The sequence below is a fragment of the Falco cherrug genome, chromosome 15 (genome assembly GCF_023634085.1).
Source record: "Falco cherrug isolate bFalChe1 chromosome 15, bFalChe1.pri, whole genome shotgun sequence".
NCBI classification, from domain to species: Eukaryota; Metazoa; Chordata; class Aves; order Falconiformes; family Falconidae; genus Falco; species Falco cherrug.
In genome coordinates this window covers 21,949,740-21,969,107 of record NC_073711.1, presented here as the reverse complement: position 1 = coordinate 21,969,107, position 19,368 = coordinate 21,949,740, and the positions used below count along the sequence as shown (strand labels likewise).

Below are 19,368 nucleotides of genomic sequence, written 5' to 3'. Positions count from 1 at the left end.
GTGTGTCCTGTCTAGTAACAAGGCTGTCTATTGCACTGTAGGAAATATATACGAACAAAATTCTTGCACAGAAGAAAATCAGAAAACTAATTTATGCTTTGAAACCAGAATGGGTCTGAGTCTTATAATTAACAAAGATGTTTTTACTGAAGAGTAAAGGAGCTGGTTTTTTTATTAGTCTTACGAAAAAACCAGTCCTGTTACAAGAATTTTAATTTTATAATTTTTTTCCCCCAAGCATGGGTGAAATAGAGGAGCAAGGGGTGTGCAGAGGTTAGGTGGACCCTGGCCGAGCGGGGCTGCAGAAGCTTGCTCCTCTGGTAGCTCCCAGTGCGTGCTGGTGTCAGGCCCCAGCACCTTCTGGGCTGGCTGGCTGCAATGGGGCTGATGTCTAATTAAAAAAAAAAAAAAAAAAGAATCAAGCAGAATGGAAGGAAACGCAAGTGCATTAGCTGTCCTCAGCAAGCATGGGTGCTCCCACCACATGCTGCTGGCGCAGCTGCCCCGTCCCTGCAGCTGCCGGTGCCCCATTGTCCATCGTGTCCAGGAATTTTTCAGATCCTAATAGCAATGAGCACGTGCATGGGGGTGTGCCAAGGAGAAGGGGAAAGTTTGTTGCGTGGAGAGGTGTTTTTGACCTTGCAAACTCAATTCCTATTCCACAGCCGAAGAATTTGGAAAAGGTTTGGCTGGGCGCACAGCAGCCCGCGAGGAGCCAAGGCTGGGCACCAGCAGTGCTCTGCCTCAGCCACGCCGGGGTTTTCCTGCCAGCGGGACCCAGAATTGCTGAGGACACCTTCCAAATGGCAAACAGCGCTAACTTGCGAATACGCATTAGCATAAATACAGCAATGCCAAATACAGCTGACTAAAAAGCGCACACACATCAATGTGGAAGTGTGCATTAATCCCTTTTTTAAAAATACACAAGTGCCCACTTTGCATTTTAATTTTATGCGATTGCAGTGCAATCTGCAGAAAAAAAGGCCTCACTTCTGGTGTGCAAACACTTGTCTTCACCGAGCTCCTTCCAGCATTGCCAAAGCCCCCCCGTCGGTTGTGTTTCAGCCTTGAGATATAGATCACAAGGATAGATGGCAACTGATTTTCCTTGTCACTTCAGCCAGGTTTAACCAGTACTACATGTTAGTTAAATAGTAACTGATTGAAATTACACTTATTGAGGATTATTTAGGTGGCAGACATATTGCACATTGTATTTAATTAACCATTTTATGTTCAATACAAAGACGTCATCTCATTGCAGTAATCGTTGCCTGCAAAGTAACCAGACGACTGTGAGATGGGTATGTTATTGCAGTTCAAAACTATGGAAAAAGAGTGGATATGCTGGGCTGCCCGGGGATGAGCTGGGAGAGGGTTAATATGTGTAGGAAAGGGACGAGTGAAGGTGTAGGGGGGGTGGCCACAAGCACCTACATGCGAAGCCATTGAAGTAACAGGGTGCAGGCAGCTAAATGCGGGAGGGTAAGTGGCCGAGGAGGGACAGGTCGTGTTTATCCATGCAGAATTACAGGGCTGAGCAGGGCACGTTTCCCAGGTGGCACTGCCAAAAGGGTGTGGGAGGAGTGGAGCTGCTTGCTGTTCCCCCACGGGCATGCCAAGGGTTTTTGGTGGGAGGCTGTGTTATGTCAGAATGATTTCTTTTCTCCCTTAGCTGACTAACATAGTTCACTTGGAAGAAACGGAATAGCTAAGCAGGCTGGAGGCACGATGCATGTTTTCACTTCCCTGAAAATGGCCTTTGTAGAACAGCCCTCCCCTCAGATGCACGTCCACCGCTCCCTGTCTGAAGGCCACACAGTGATGTCCCGACCTGCCGAGAGCAGTGTTCAGCCCTGCCCTGGGGACTTTCATCTCATGCTAACATCAGAAGGCATCCTTCACTTTTAGCAGCCAACCAAGATGTAAACCTGACCTTTGACACAACCCTCTGGCCCTGTCCTGCAGCTCTTTGTCGCCCTGTTCACCCACCATCTGCCCTACCATCCCAGACGCGATGACATCTTCTGCCCTCCTTGCGCTCTTGCCCTTGGCAGTCCCACTCTTGCTCTAACTAATGGGGCTGTGGGGACTGGGGCTGAGTTTCGACCTTGTACGATGGTAAGTCTGCAACCTGTCCCACCTCTCCTTTCTCCATGTGTCAGCGCAGGGACTCCTCTAGGCAGGGACCTCTCTCCTGGATCCTATGGGATGCTTCATGTGCTTGCGGTCAGGTTAAACAAACAGCAGCTCTGCCACTGCCACGGTGAGGAAGAGAGGGCTAATGTATTATATAAATAATATCCCTGCAACATTTAAGAAAGAACAATGCAGAGGATTGAATGAATTATTATAATTTAAAGTCTATTGTGCTTATAGAATAAGAGCGAGCATATTCATCGGTCCATATGTCTCAACAGTTGGCTGGAAATGTAGTCAAAATTTTACCCAACCCTCTCTAGTTTCCCTAACCAGTGTGCAGTTTCTCTGAGATACCCATATGTTCACAGTTAACTTTATCTATTAAATTGATTTGGAAATTAATTTGGCAACACAAAATCCCATAGGATAAGGAAGTCAACATCTTCATCTACCCTCCTTTTTTGAACAGGTCATGACTTAGGCTAAGGTTAGAAAATCAGAACTTGAGTTTTCACTGTAATTTGAATTTCCTCCCCCAGCCTCCTGGCAAGTTGTAGGAATACAGTTATTGCCCTACAGAAATTATAATTTTCCTAGTCTGGCATCCCATTCCTGGCAGTGATCTACAGCAGATGCTCCAGCAGAAGACAAAAACATTAGGAACCAAATGGCAACAAAATTATGTGCAGGAATGTCCTCATTCCCTGAGACACTTCTTCCACAGCAGGCTTGGGCAGTGGGAGAGCTCTCCAGCAGGAGAGAGAACACCTTTCTACAAGCCCATAGCAAGACACTCCAGGTATGTTGGTATGTACACCTGATTTAATGCTCCTTGTCTAGCCAGATGTGGACCTGCCTGATTTAAATGTGTTTGCATAGGTCGATCGTATCACTTCTGAGAGCACCGAGGCATTTAAGATATCGCCAATGTGCTAATGTTACTGCTCGGATCTCGGGGCTTCCTTTGTGTGAAAGCTGCTCTGTTCAGAGGAAGCAGGAGCTGAAGGAGCCGCATGTTCCAGAAATGCAGCTTCCATACTGCGCTTGTGAGGGCACGGCTAAAGGTATCTCACAGCAATGGCTGCGGAACTTTGCACTCTGTGACATGGTAAAGATATTTGAGTTCAGATCTGCTCCAGCCACGCATAGCCTCTCTGCTGATCTCCTGCCCAAATGGGGTTTCCAAAACTCCCCCGTGTCCTGGGCAGTTCTGCATCGTAACCACTCATGACCTCCAGCCGCTGCGGGGCCGGCCTGGGCTCAGGGCTCTGCACCGCTCTGCTAAAACCAACGGCCATGTGTTTATTTGGAAATTTTCCTGCTCTGTCTCAATAGCTATTTATCATGTTCCTTAATGCCACAGCTGTTTGGTTACGCCAGGTCATCTGCTTTTATTAGTCCTGTTCCCACCGCCCACTGAAACTCACACCAGACAGGAGATTATTATCCGTGGCCAAAAATAGCGCTCCTCTCATCCGCCTCTTCCAGTGATCCTGGAATCTTCAGTGGTTTTCTTCTTTCCTGATTTCCAGTTCTGCTGCCTACCTGCTGCCCGATGAAGGCTGGAGTGGCCGCCCTGGCAGCCGGCATCCTCGGTGGCACCGGCATCTTGCTCTTCCTCGTCGCTTTTGGGACAGACTACTGGCTTCTGGCGACGGAGTCCTGCGGGGTCTTTGAGCATGGGAATAGTACTCTGCAGACTGGGCAGGTAAACTCTGAAATCTTGTCTCCCTTTGCAAGAATTCACTTACTTAAGTAATTGAAGAAAAAGTTTTAAATCTGTGATAATATGCATACTCATTGAGAGTGTCTTGCTGATGTCAAACATCAGCCTGAGCTAGTGTTAAAATCCAAACCAGCTTTTCCATGCTATCTAGCGTTCTGACTGATGTAAGGTGTGTCTAGGAAATGTGAAGATAGCACCTCCGTAATCTGGCAGAGATGAACATTAGGGAATGAAAGGCAACAATGTAAGAATGAGATGTATTTGTTGACAGCAGTCACCTCTAAACACAAACACTATCTTCTGATATTTCCCATTAGAAGATTTCTTCTGTCATTTCTTCATTTTAAAATAGTTCATATTTTAAGGTGTAGGACTTGGCAATCATTGCCATCTGAGGTGATACGACTACAGCACAGGCAGGAAACAAAAGTGAGTATCAGAGGCAGAACAGAGTAGACAAGAGTTTCCAGCCATCTCGCAAGAAGAGGCCTATGTATTTTCAAATTCGGATTTATATAGGATTTTAGTTAGCAGGAAATGTCATTTTGAAAGGACAATTTGTTATTTTAAGGCTAACTGCTGGTGTCACTTGGTTATAGATCCTTTCAAAAGTTTGATTTTAGCTGCACTTGCTATTGTCTAACTCCTCCATGAAATAACAACCAGATCAGTTCCTTGAGCCTCCCACTCTTCAAAAATGTTTTTGTGCCGATCAATGTATGGTTTCAATTACAAAATGACAGGAAGATCCTTGTTGTGTGCAGACTTTTTGTTACTTCAAAGTTCAATCCAATTAAGTTTGATTTTTTTCTGGTGTGGTGAGTCACACTGGGCAAGCATCATGATGCCAGCAAGAAACATTTTCTTTCATTTCAGAATCCCATAATCAAATGTAGGACACTGTTTGCTTGACTCATGTTTCCAAATTACTTTTGAAAAAAAAAATTATGATAGAAAAACTGCCTGGCAGAAGACACTGTCTTTGCTGTTTCAAGCAGTGCAGTAAAGCCCCGGAGATGGCAGAGCGCCACGGACAGGGGAGTGCCGCTCGGTCGGTGCGCTTGGGAAATGACAGTGTGAATTGTTTCAGATATCTGTTTGTGCTGTTGTCTTTTAAAGTGGAGAGACTAGAGATGCTGCACGGCACGTGTGAATAAGCACCTCAAATATCTGAGCTATACTCTTGGCCAGCTGTTAGTGTGCCTGTCGCTAAGGCAGAGGTGACTTCAGAAGTGCCAGGCAGAATTAGGAACTGCTCTTGCTCTTTCCTCTGAGCTGTTTTATTTCTATTTCAGACACTGTTTCTATTATTTCTATTTCAGTTACCCGTTGTGTACAACAGGCTGTGTTTTTAGCTTCTCTTCCCTCTCTTAAACTGGCAAATCCTGTCCCTTACAGATAAGGATGGGCTCGAGCATCTGCCAAACAGCGATTAAATGTGCCATAGATGCCCTCAGTCAGCAGCCACCCAGCTGATGAAGCTTGAGGGCTGCATCCTACCGTTGCCATAGTTCACATTTTTTCCCAAAAGTGAAAGGAGATTCAGGTCAGAGCTCTGGAAGCAGTCATAATTTGATGCATAAAAACCCCAAGGGGAGGGCAGTTTCCTCTAGCACCTCCTCACTGAGTCCCACCTCCTTTTCCTAGTTCACAGGGTCCAATCCTGTATGGAGTTTCTCTGTCCTCCACAAAATGTAATTTCATAGCAGTCACGTCTCCTTGACCAAACTGTATGTGATCAAGATAAAATTTATTTTGGCTATAGTTTTAATAAGTTTTTTGGTAGATAGTTCACAACTCAACTTTGCGCATCCTCCCTTGTGGAAAGGCCTAAACCTTGTGCTCACAGGTCTGGCCTGGGGGCTGAGGTGGGCTCACAGAAAAGGGAAAACTGCCAACATCCCTGTTGTGGTCTATGAGAAGACTGGTGTGGTCCCTCGTACAAAAAAAAAGAGTAATTTCTGTCTCACTTAAGTTTAGCATAACTTCTACCAGGCTCAGCGGAGGGAGAGAAAGAAGGAAACTTTTGGGCTGGAGTTTGGAAGAGGCTCACTGGGAGTGTTCCAGTTGGGATGTCTTCTAGGGTTAAGCCAGATCTTGCACAGATCTTGCAGAGTAGCAAGGACATCTGAATGGTTGCATTGGGTCACACCTAAACTTGCTTACCTGTTAATCAGCCTGCTTCCTACCATTTGCAACAGCAATAACATTTACATAAGGAAAGCGTTTAAGAAGTAGAAATCACCCAGAATGCTCTGCTCCCTGACGTGCCTGTCCAGTTCTGGCCATCAGTGGTTTAAAGATATCAGGGAAAGAACTGTTTTGTGAAGGTCTGCAGGACAATTTGTTGTCAGAACATTTTGTAGCTGTGATACAACAAAAAATTAAGGATAGCAGCTGTGTCTGTGTTCCCCAGCTCCTCCAAAACCAACTCAACCACCAAATGAAAACCCCAACAGAGAATGAAAGCAACAATTGTCTAAGCAAAATAATTTCACTTTTCACCTTTCCACCATGATCATCCCTGTATCAGCTTGGGCTTTCTTTCCTCCTCAGGCTGAAACACTGACTGAGGTCAGGAAGGAGATCCTCACTTTCCATCATGAGGGCTTCTTCTGGCGGTGCTGGTTCTTCGGCGAGGGCCACCCAGAGACCATCTGGACCTTCTGGTACAGTGAGTACAGTGCCACCACAGCATTCTCTTACAGCTTGAATTGCAAATAAGCACAAGAAGGGCTCCCAGGGATGAGGAGACAGTTGCCTTTATTTAATTTTTTTTTCATTCACATCATCTCTCTATCAAAAGCAAACTTGGCCCGCCCTTTCTGTGCTCTTTTTTTGACTTGGATTTTGCTCTTGGAGGGTTGGTCACGGAAATGTAGGATCCTGTTGACGCCATTTGATATATCACCTACAAAGTGTTATGTAGAGGTGGTTTCCACCAGCAAGACCAGCTCTCTCTCCCATAACTCTTCATGTTTGTGCTCAACTAAGGTCGGCTAAATCTGAGCCTGTACCTTGGCTGACCATTGGCATTGCTATTCTGTCAGTGCTTTCAGCCACCGGGGTGCTGAGCGTTGCCAGCTCCTACCGATTTCAGCATGGGGAAGGCTGCACATGCACGTGTGTGGTCTCCCTGGGTGCTCAGGACCTTGAGCAGCGGGCAGTGGTGGACCTTGGAGAGCTGTAACCACATGTGTTTATGCTCTTAAGCACACAAGACCTTTATTTTAAGAACTTGCCTCTTTTCAAAGGTCATTGAAATTAGAGGTGTGGATGAACACAGACGGATGCATTTTTTTTCTTTTTTCTGAAAGTGCATTCACTCTTCAAAATAAATTGAAGGAGAAAGAGAAACCTGTTCTGAGACACCAGTTGGTGCTGACTGGTGGCCCACGTGCAGTGAAGCGTGGGGTCTTGGCCCAGTGAACCAGGTGCTCCCACCAGAAAGAGCAGAGGAGTGAGACCACCCCACAGCACCAGCCGGTAGCCGAGCCAGCAGCCAGCTCACCTGCGTTAATGCACGGTGGGTAATTAGAGGTCATCCTTTCCCTGGGATGCCACAACCCTAGAGAAGTACTGGGGATGAAAAAAAAAAAGAGATTTTAAATCAGTTCTGCAAAGGTTTTAAACACTGCAAAGGCCTTGACCTGCGCTCGCTGGTGCTTCGATCCGCTCAAGGATGCTCAGATGCCTGTGGAGCAGCGTGATCGCTGCATAGGGCACTGGACTGCAGGTAATGCAGGTTCTCACAATAAATTTACTCTGCGCTGATTAAAATTTCAGATGACTTTGCTGTCTCCCGGTCCCTGACCTGTGTTTCCTGTAAAATCTTGCAGGGACGGTTACTGCCACCTTTCAACAGAACAATGTGAGATTTTTCACACAGGAATTTTTGATAAAAAAGGACAGGCTTGCGAGAGGAAGTTTGCTATCTAATTACATTATATGAAAATACATGATAGAATATAATGTTACCTGAAGTAAGATGACTCTGATAACTGGCAAATTTGTATTACTTCTTTAGGTATTTATTATAATAGGATTGATCATGGCAAATTAATTTGCTGCTCTCGTGGATGTAATAATTAATTCAATAGGTATTCCATAGTCAATTTAGCATGAACTAATGTCCACCTATTATAAAGTGTTCCTTTGAGCTGGGGAACATATTTAAATAAGTGGCCAACCATTAATTAATTCATTTAACATTCATTCTATTACCGTTAATCATGATAAGCCTCAGTGGTATTAATATTGATGGGGCACTTCCATTCTAATTGTGCTTTCCCTTCTCACAAACTGGAGGTCTTGTGAGGTAGCTTGTTTGGGTACCTGAATGCCTTTGCCCCTTCCAGGCGGTCTGACATGTTTTCTGGAGGAAAACAGCGATGGGGATATTTACACTGATTTCAGTTGCTGTGGCTTTCATGATTTATGTCCACCTCAGACTCAGGTTATGAAGATGAGAAGACGTACGGGTAGCGGTCTCAGATCCTGTTATATCTCCCCTCTCTCATAATTCTTCTTTTTCTTTTTTCTTTCTAGCCAGAATTTACTGTCTGTCTTTACTCCCCAGCCTTCTGCTTTCAGTGAGGGTTTTGTAGGTATTGCAGAATAGTACGTTGCCATCTTAATACTCTCACTGTGACTTTGCAGAAAAGCAAAGCAAACCGGGATTTATTTTTTTTTTTGTGTGTTCTTTTTCAGCCAGCCAAGCACACCCCAAGTTCTGCATGCATGGCTACCTCTTTCCCATGCCCATCGCTCTTGGACCTTTCCCCCACCCTACCTACGACACGACCGCAGGTGGGTTCCTTTCCTCCTCCCCCAGCAGCTCCTTTCCAAGCGCTGGGGCAGAGATTTACGACGCGTGTCAGGGCTGCGGTTCTCCCATTGTAAATGCACGTGGCCAAGCATGACCAAGACTTTTGCAAAGCTCCCTTACAAAACGGCCTTGCCTAGTTGACTGAGCTGAGCTGTGAGCACATCAGGACATTCTCCTACATCTTCTTTCTCCAGAGCCTGCTATGCCTGGCCATGAGCTGTGCACCCTCCCGCTGGGTGCTTGGCACCTATGAGCTAGGGAAGATGCTAAACCCACTCTCCCCCACCTCCTTGCTCACTGGGAGGAGCTGGAGGCAGAGGGCTTCAGCCCTGTGGCCAATTCCAGACCCCGTAGGCGAGCAAGGAAAATAATTTCTCCTGGGCTGTAGGCTTGTGGCAGCCCAGTGCTGACTCGTTTCCAGAGCCTGGCTTCCTGGGAGAGCTCTGGTGTTGATTTGTTGTAAGACAGGATAAACAAACACTGGAAAATCAGTTAAAGACCAAATTGTTAGAAGACCCACGTAAGTGACTGGCTTAGTTTTAATACAGCGAACATGACACAGTTGGAGAGCTCTCCTTTCAACTGGTTCCCTTTTTATTTATGTTTCTCTATATTTTCTGAGTTCTTTAATGAATGAGCTGCTGTTAGGAATTTTAATTTGCTAAATTGGTGGCAGCAGCTAGAATTAATTCAATGATCTTTTTTGAAATGAATTGATTTCTTTAAATAGTGTGCATCACTCTGCGTTGCCTCTGGGGATCAGGGCAGGCGTACTGCACAAACAAACATCTTGACCTTTTCCTTAGCCTTTAGCAGTACCTTTTTTATTTATTTTTTATTTTTTATTTTATGAGGAATTAATTAAAAAAACCCCCAACATTTGTCAGTCGGAGCATGTGAGGGAGAGCAGCTAGTTTCTTTTGCTGTGCTGTGCAGGATTCCTGCCTCGGGGAGCATGCCGTAGTGTAAAATGGATACGAGGGACCTGTCAATCGGAGGAGGAGGAGGAGCTCGTTGCAGGCTGTGTGCAGCTAACGTGTGGGTTCAGCGGTGGGATTTTTTCTGCTTAGGAGAGACACGGCATCTAGTTTCTGAATGGTCTGGCTGATAAACATACTATTTTTTCCCTACCAAATAAAGGGCCCTGGAGGCATCTGTTCCTGCGTGTCAGCCCTTGCTATGAAACCCTCTCCAGCTGCCTCTCAGAAATGCCCGTTGGGTCCCAGGAAGGTGCTGGGGAACTCTGCCTGGAGGGTCCCGGCAGTCACCCAGCTATGATCCCTGGGGAGATGAGGATGTCTAAGCACCCACATTTAGGGCAGAGGGAGCACAGGGCTCTTTTGCTGCGCTGTCCTGGCTGCAAAGCCTTTGGACATCTACAGCGAGCAGATGCTTCCATCGTTAATGCTCATTTTATTTCAAATCAGTCTATCCTCATACGCAAATGATGACAAAACAGGAGGCCATCCAAGAAGAGGGGTTCTCCAGCTATTACCTGCTCCAGAGATAATTCTGCCTTATCTGCATCCTCTTAGGCTCCCTGAGAGAAACGGGTGACGGGAGGTTAAACATGAAAATGAATTCTGTGGTTTTGGAGAGTTCAAGATACTTATCTCTCCCTAAGTGGCTCTCCTGACAAAATGGTTTCAAATGAGCAAAACGCATCTTCTCTGTATCATTTTTCTTTCAAGTGTGAATCATTTCAGCATTACCAACTTGCTCGTGCTCAGCTTAAATCTCTAACTAGCACTTCTGAAAAACAAGGGGCAGGGTGAGATGCAGGGGTCTGAGGGGATCCAGGTAATTGGAGGAGCAGGAGGCAGGTACCAGAGGGTCTCTGCCAGAAGACCACCACCTCTGGCCAAGGTTTATGGCAGTGACTGGAAGAGGCTTGGTTACTGGGAGGCTGAAGTCCGTGGGCTATGTCCCATCCCATGGGATGTGATGGATACAAGCTTGTTCAGCTCGGGCTGGTGTGGTTGCATGAAGTGACAGCAACCCCCCTGAACCCTGTGGATGAAGAGGCAGCTGTTCTCCTGCCCTGTTCTCTTACTTGGAGTCAAGTAAGGCCATTAATGGGGGAAATCATTAGCTCCCATTCTTCCCACTGTCCTGCTAACAAAAATCACCTTTATTTTAAATCAGGAAACTGGCACCTTCCGTAAGTGTTAATTAAAATGGAACAAAGATGTGGTCTGATTCCATCTCTCCAAATTTTGCTATTTTCTTTCCTTTCTTGCCAAGCTTTTCCACCCCCCAAGGGCACAGCTAAGCACAGTGTCCTTTACTCCCCCCCCCCTTTGTGGCACGCTTCCCTGGCAGACCCTTCCAACCACTTGTACTCATTCCAACCCCATTCTGTAGGGCATGACATTCAACCTGAACTTGCATGGCTCCAGGCACGTTGCACCCACGCTGCGGCAGGCAGTTAGCAAAGCGGGTGCTCCAGCTCTGCCTAACACAAGCAGTGTTACAGGTTATTGCTTTTGCTGTTGCTGGTGCAGGAGTTAAGCACGGACTGAAGAAAACTGCTTTTGCTCTTCTTTCCCCTGACTTTGCTCTTTTTGACCTCCCAGTGTACAGAGGCTTCTGGACGGCGTTCATCATGCTGGCCGTCGCCGCCGGGCTGGTGGGAGGGCTGCTGCTGGTGTGCGGCGTGCCCTTCGTCAGCCCCCGGTCCTACAAAGTGGGAGGCGGATTCCTCCTCACCTCGGGTAAGCTCTGAGCTGGGTAACAGGATGTAACCGGGCAGGAACGCAGCAGCCGCGCTCTGCCTCGTGGTGCCGGGGAAGGGGAGGCAGCCAGGGGGGAGGCGCAGCGGGGGGAGGCGAGGGACTGGTGCACTGGGTTGGAGTAAATGACGGGAGCTGCACTGACTTGGAGTAAATGATTTCCCTCTTCCCCTGCTGGAATTAAACTTCTGTGCTTAGTCAAGCCTTAGCAAGATAGTCCTTAGTCCTAGGAAGGCTGGAATCTGCAAAAACTGCTTCCCCCTCCCGCCCCGTTCTATGCAACCCAGAGGAACAGAACATTTCTTTTATTTATTTACTACTTTTATTTTAGTAAACTCTGTAGCTGCATTTTTTTATTTACTACTTTTATTTTAGTAAATTCCGTAGCTGTGTGTTTTTTTATTTACTACTTTTATTTTAGTAAAGTCTGTAGCTGCGTTAACCCTGGGCAGCAATCAGCCACGCTCTGTTCCCCTAAGTCAGTCTCTGGATTTGGGCTCTCCTGTCTCTGCTGTTAACATCTGGCAGCGCTGGAAACCCACTGAGTGATGAAAGGCGTACCCAGCGACGCAAAATGGGAGGGCTGCCTTAATAAAACCTGAAAAGATAAAGCAGTGGCACAGCAGGAAAATGAATTAAAAATAGACATTTATTCATTATTCCCTCTGCCATTACAAATTATTCCACTGAATTATCACTTGGGCTTCTTCCTTCTCTGTATTTGAGAAGGAATAACTGGCTTAACTAGTAGAAATACTTGATTTATAGTAGTGGCTCAAACTCACGCAAAAGCTTTTTTGCGACACAGGCAGCTGAAGGCTGGCGCTCAGCTGGGCCATGCCAAGTGAGGAACTTCGTAATGAAGTCAGGCCTTTCTCAGAACACCCACTGCTTAATTAGGGGTCCTGCACCAGGTCCTGCTTCCTCTTACACAGCAGGAATCAAACGTGAGCCAGTATCTTTGCTTCCAGTTTGGTCTTTAGGCGTGCCCAGGTTTTGGGGGGCTGCAGGCATCCATGAAAGTGTTTAATAAGAAAGGTCTCAACATTGCCCTTGGAAGAGCTCCACCTAAACTTCCAGTCTCACTGTGCCCTGCTATTACTATCTTTTACTCTTTCCCCCCATCATTTAGCTCCCTATCCATTTTATAGCTCCTTTCCTAATTTCTGTCTCCTCCAGATGTACTGATAATTAACCATGTGATGCCAGCTGAGCTGCTTGTTAAAACAAAACTAGATGACATCTATCTATTTGTCTAAAAACTCTGGAAGGCACTAAATCAATTTGGCCCTACCTGCCTCTGCTAATTTGCTTTGCATTTTGTCCAATTTTCCATTTGCCTCCAGGTCTTCAGTTATTGAAGTGAGGGCAGCAAGCCTGCGGGTATCTGCTTATCTCTCTCTTATATAGTTTAATAAAGGCTTGGTTGGGCTTAATTTTTCTAAGGGCAAATTTCACATGGTTTTATACACACGGATTTCATTTGGGAAGGCAAGATGTCTAGCTATGAGGTCTCCAGCAGGTACCAACGCCTTCTGCTGAGTAGTGTTGGCCACCCGACACGTGTGTGTATTGAACCCATCTCTTCTCATGAGACTAGGGCCAAATATTTGAATCCTCTCAGATGTGACACCCTGCCTACCTCAGTTAAAGGCTTACCCCTTCAAAATACTCAGCTTTCAGCCCAGATGGAAAAACTGAGATCAGTCACCTTCTGACAGTGGCTAGAGAAGTGAAATATCCCACAGAAAAGGGTGTTGAGTAATAGTGAATCACTGTATTCTTCCTTTTTTCAAATTGTTTTTGCACTTCTTGATTAAAAAGCTGGGGCATAGAATGTGACGCTTTTTAGAAGATCTGATTATCCATCATATCTCTTGGCATTAGACAAAGATGCTGCTGTTTAAACTGAAGTTTGTATTAATGCAATTTCAATCTGAACAGCAATCATTGTTATTAACTGCCATTAGGAGGAATGAGTTCAGCTGGAAGAGACTTCCTGCTGCATTTTCAGTCTCAGTGAGAGTTAGGAGAATGCAATATTATTTCAGCAATTTCAGCAAAGTTTCAGCTGACCCTTATTTTTCAGTGTGTGTGTGTGTGTGTGTGATGTGTATCCTGAACTCAGACCTCTGGATCCTGCTTGGATTCCTGATGGATTTGGGATGCATCCCTCCATAGTTATTTTTCTCGGTATCCCTTCTAAAAATATTTTGCATAATTGCGCTAAGCAGTAGGAAGAATAGATTTAACACAGCTTCAACTCCCTAGCCATCCCTTTCCTTCGGATAGCGGAGAGACAACGCAGGAGAAAGTGCGTCTTGTCTTCTAATCATGGCCTGTGGGTCAGTGTTAATTAACCTCCCTCGCAGAAATGATCTCTCCTTGAGGAAGTGTGAAAATGCTGGCAATTTGTAGAGTGGGAACATGGTCTGGCAGTTGGATGGTGAGATGGAGCACCATGGCTGCAAGATGTCCCAGACTCTCAGGGCATCCTTTATATGCAACTTTATTCCATCCATAAGCCCCCTCTGTCCCTTTTGGTAGCAGCCCACGCTGGGGCCATTAAATCACAGCTGTGGCTGATCATTGCAGAACGATGCACCACTTGCCACTGAAAGGCTCTGAAGATGTTACTGGTGCAAATGCGCTCCTAGTTGCATTTTATGGGTAACCAGCCTGACATGATCTTGAGGAGTTAGTGTGCCCCTCTGTCGCCGGGGTGGTGGTGGTGGAATTCAGCACCTAAGGGTGAGGATTGTTATTGCTCAATTAGATCCCTTTGGGTTTCCTCTCTGAGATGCCTTTTAGTTACTGCACTTTCAAGAGGACAAATCTGACTGTCTGCCAGCTACCATAACATGCTCGGTGGGGGGTGTTTCTGAGAGCGCTTTCACAGGATCAGAGCCATCCCCCTTGATTTCCTCTGCTGGGCAACTCGGGGAATACAGCCAGAGCCCATCTGACATTTGCTGCTGCTTGCCTTTGCACATCTACTGCCCCAGCTGAGCTGCTATCCTTGCCAGCCTGCTCCCCAAAGCCCCCGAACGGCATGAGCAAAGAGCCAGCCTGCTGCTTTCCTTCTAACGTTTGCCATCCCAGACTTAGCTCCAGCGCTTGCAAGGGGGAGGCAGATACTGCCTGGTGACTAATTGTCCCCTTGTTTCAACAGTCAGATGACAATATGATTAATTATCACTACAATGTCACCAAGAGGGCCGGGTGAACACTGCACTGGAAATGTTTGAATCGCTGAGACAACTTTGCTGGTGCTCCTTGGTTTTCTGTGTGTGTGTTCCTCTGTTTTCTTTTCTTTTGGACATTTTAGAGACCAGGCTTAGAAGTGAGCACACACTTCTTCCAGACCTAGGGCAATCATTGAGCTTGCTGTGCTGCCCTAATACTTCTGGACCAGCTGCGTAGGCTTAAGTGAAAAAAGGATTTTTCCATCCCGTCGTAATGAACAGAGGCAAAGAGGAAAGGGAGAGAAAGAAAGAGATCACTTGGCTAATTTTTCAGTAGTAGAAACCACAGGGATGTTGAGAGGAGCGTGGGGATGGTCTGCTGTGATGAGGTCTTTGCTTACGCTTACCCAAACCCAACACACATCCTGCATCTCGGACATGTGGGTCGATGCTGGGCTCATTTCTAGGGCAAAAAAGTAGATTATGTTCAGTTTTTCCTTTTGTTGCCCAAGGCAGGAAGAAATCTGGCTCTGTACATGAAAAACCATTGGGGGCTGGCAGGAAGCAAAGCTGCCTTTCCACTGTGGCTGAAACTAACCCCCCCACCAGAAGGGGGTCGTAGAGTGAGATCTGTTCAAAAGATGAAAAATCCAAAATAAAATAGCATTTTAAAAGAAAACCACCAAATATTTACTTTGGTAATATGGGAGTGGAATATGGAGATGTTCTCATTATGAAGAGTCCATTAATGTCTAAAAATGTGACAATTTTTAGGCAGTTTCATGAATACTTGTGATTGTTCCAAATAAGCATTTTTTTGCTGAACAGTTTCCAGTGAGCTGCTCTTTCTGCACTTCCACCGTCCTTCTCCGGCTGCACCTGGCCTTTTGATTTTCTTTTCTCGCCGAGGAGATGGTGTAAATCCCAGGGACTCCTTGCCACTCAGCTGTAATTATTCCAGGGAAGGCGGCTGCTTACTTTACATTTTCTTGTCATTTTCCCAGAGTGTGAAAATGTTCTTAATTTAGATGCCACGGCCGAGCCATCACCTCCAGTACCTGTTTAATAATAAATCTGTCCATACTGAGACCTGGTGCTTCTCCTGGGGCGAGGAGAGGGACCGATTCCCCATCCTTAGCTCCTGGCGAGCTCAGGGATGGTGCCACCCGCTTGTGAGGCTTCCCTGCACCCTCCTCAGGAAGAACTGGTAGGTTTTAATCCGATTTCTTCAACCATTGAGGCTTATGCCATCTAAATTGTTCCTGGGACAGTGCAATGCAACCCCCTGCAGCTGGGTTAAAGAAAAGTATGAGAATTCAAAAGTACGAGAATTCAAAAGTACGCTGCCCTACCCGTGTCCTCTGTCCCGTTGGGGCTATGGTTTTATTTGCGTCTCTTACGGTAGGTATTTTAAGTTAATGAAATAGAAATTGCTCTTTAAAAGAGCACTTTCCAAGGTTCAGTTGCTATCTAATTAATTTAATTTTAAATTACATCAGTAATAAAGACTTAATTGCCGTCTTATCAATATATTGTATTTTGTAAAGGACATGTGACTATTTAAACCTGCAATCGTTTTCTTATAGTAGAATAATTGGTATTTTAAGCATACAACTATCATATTAAGTGTAAAATATTTATTTGTGCACTTAATTTCAAGTGGTATCAAAATCTCAATGAACATGCAAATGTTACAACAGCTGTTATTTAACTCCTAGCCTGCCTTCCCAGCAAACATAAGGACTCTCCCATGTAAGGAAGAATGGCTGGAAATAGCAGCGTATGGTGATGTAAATTATATTCATATGGTTACACCAATTTTTGATTATTAAGATTCAATCTGCAGTCTTGGGGTATAGGAGGCAGTATAGTAGACATGACAGCTTAGGAGGGGTAGCTCCAACTTTTGTATAACACGTAGGAAGGACTTTGAACCCTCTATACGTTCACATAAGTTTGTAGCAGCAGATGTGCTTATATCCATTATAAGCAGAAACACAGTGAAACACTGACATGTTTAACACATATCAATGTCAAGCTTTACCTGCTTCCTTTGCTTAGCATGGGAGTTGGATTTTGTAGTGTATGAGCTGCCAGGAAGAATAATTAAATACAGTACAAGCTACCTTTGATTTAAAAATTGCAAGGGGAGAAATTAAATCCAGCAGAAGCCACAGCACATCCACAGAACTGTGCGGTAACTTTTCAAGTACATTAATTTTGAACTGTTCACTGCTACTATAAAAAATATTAGAATCTGTGATTTATTTCTTTCATATATGTGTGTGTATGTGCATATATCTATGTTATACAGCACCACTTAAAAATAGCAAGCTTCCAATCTAAATGATTCTATGATGTAGCAAGAGCAGATATTACTGGTTTCAGATCTGCCAGCACACCATCACTGTTCAGTTTTAATATATGTTGACTTTAACATGCACTATATATATTCTTTAATGTGACACGGTAAAGAATATTTGGGCCACTCTAGTTTTTGTCATCTGCTTCATACGGGGGAGCTAGACCTGCAGCCTCTGACCACCATCACTTTGAATCGCAAGGAAAGGAGGTTCCTATTAAGGCACTAAAGCCCCCAGAGCTGCTGGGGGCTGCGGCAGGGCCGGGGGATGCCTGTTCCCCACGTGCTTTTCAGATGTGACCGAGCTCTTCCTGCAAACGCTGACCTTCGAGGGGTATGCGTCTGGAAATACAAGATCACGAGGTCTCATGGGAGATCTGCTATTTGGGTCACAGCCATCCTGCAAGGCTTGGGAGCTCCGAGGTGAGCGGACCCTCGCTGAGCAAGATGCTGACCTTGCACTTACTGCTCAGGCTTGAGTGTGGCCTCAGCCTCCTCCCACCTGGCTCCAGGGGAGGGCAAAGGAGGTCTCACTTGCTGGTAATAGACTTTCTAGCCTCATGGTATAAGCTGTTTATTATTCTTTTTATTATTCTGTTATTTAGTAGCCCGTTTGAGATTAATATCTCATGGCTACATGCCTTTTCCACTCTATTATGTGTTATTTCTCTGCAAAATAGGATCGTCTGTACTCCTCACCACGAGTGTTAATACTTGGTTGCAGAGCTCAGTTTAAGGAAGGGGGGCACCAGGTGTGAAGGGGAACGGCCACAAGCTGCAGCCGCCGCTCGGTGCCTGGGTGGGCTCTGCTCGTGCTGCTGCTGGGGGTAGGTGGCCCCACACCAGCTAACGCTCGCCGTCAGCAGGACTGAGCCCCCTACCTTTGCCTTTCTGCTGGGAATCGGATCTGACACTACTTGGAAGGGCAGATATAAAGAAGGAAAAAGAGAGTTAGTGTCTCGTCTCACACCTCAGACAAATTCAAAAAGGCGACCCAACCGCTCTGTAAGAGCGGAGCAAGGCGCTCGCCCCCCACGGGTCCCCACCATGCCCATCAGCCTGGCCTGGCGCGTTCTTCATGGCTGTCCCGGCTGGAACGGAGCTCTCGGTAGCGCCGGCGGGTAAAGCACGAGGCGCCGGTGGCGGGGCCGGGGCTGGTCGTGGTGCTGTGGGGCTCTCCCGTGGCACGCGGGCTTAGCTTGCACAGGAACCTGCAGAGCAACGTCACAAATTATTATTCTGCAACACTAAGCTTTGATGCAAAGGACCCGCAAGAATAAATGAGAAAAGTTCACAACCGATTTCCAATTTTATTTCTGTGTTTCACATGCAGAGAAAAACTCACCTTTGTCTCTCTTTCCAGGAGGTTTATTTCTCCTGCTCATATTTCTCTTCGTGATGTGGAAGGAGTTTGTCGCTGATTTTCAGAAGTACATCCTTCTGGAGAGGAGTGAGAAGTGCATGGACGACGTACCCGTGCACGTGTACTACGGGTGGTCCTTCATGTTTGCCGCAGCGGGGGTACCCCTCGTTTTGCTGTCTGGACTCCTCTTCTACCTGGTCGGCAGAGACATTCTGAAGTCCCTGGAGTAAGACAAGTTTGGGGAAGGCCTCTGAGAAAATTGGTAATGCTCCTTTTGATGAAATATACACAAGTTTTGAGGACTAGATGATTGTTGTAGCTACAATCATCAGCATAGGTGCGTGATTACACCCTTACATGGAGGCAGGGATGGAGCAGTGAGCATCCAACCTCTCAGTCCAAAACCAGCCCCAGATGAGCATCCAGCTTCAGCATTTTTATACTTTGGAAAAATTTAGACATGTGTATGGGTTTTGCATCGGCTTTCTCTGCAGCCCATGGAAGAGCCTTCGCTGCAAACAGTCAAAACCCCTGAGTTTTATGGCATTCCCAGCATCTTTGTTTCTTGTAAAAGGTAATCGAATCTGGCTGTGACAGTGTACGCTGTAATGTCTATTTCTGAAAAGCAATTAAGGATGATTTTTTTTTTTAGCTGACTCTAATTGACGTCAAAGGACAACCATTTTAATGGGATGTCAGGAAACATGAGAAATTTTTTTCTCTGTTTTTGTAAAAAGCCCTGATTCTGAAAATACAAGTGTACCTGGACCTAACCTAACTTTCAATAAGTGAATAAACCAGTTTCCGTGGCATGAAACATAGTATGAATTAATTAGTATTTCTTTACAGCACCACATTACTTTGCATTTACTATTTCCCCTGGACACAGTGTTGTGGGGACTCTCAACCCCAAACCTGAAAGCTGGTCAGGGCTGGGGGAAAGGGGTGGGAACAATTGCCCTGTTATTTTTATTTTGTTTGTTATAATAGACCCTGTCAGCCAGCTCAGTGAAGGACCTTCTTCTGT

The 19,368-nt window shown here is 45.8% G+C and overlaps 1 protein-coding gene across 1 annotated transcript; it reads left to right on the top strand.

The window, feature by feature from the left end:
• The first annotated feature begins 439 nt into the window (after positions 1-439).
• On the top strand, positions 440-19,142 carry LOC102059703 (transmembrane protein 182-like). Its single transcript, XM_005440991.3, has 7 exons — positions 440-2,944; positions 3,025-3,209; positions 3,678-3,853; positions 6,428-6,545; positions 8,582-8,680; positions 11,276-11,413; positions 18,342-19,142. Exons 1-7 carry the CDS (start codon positions 2,778-2,780, stop codon positions 18,569-18,571), a joined length of 1,113 nt encoding a protein of 370 aa, XP_005441048.2. The 5' UTR covers positions 440-2,777; the 3' UTR covers positions 18,572-19,142.
• The last annotated feature ends 226 nt before the right edge of the window (positions 19,143-19,368 follow it).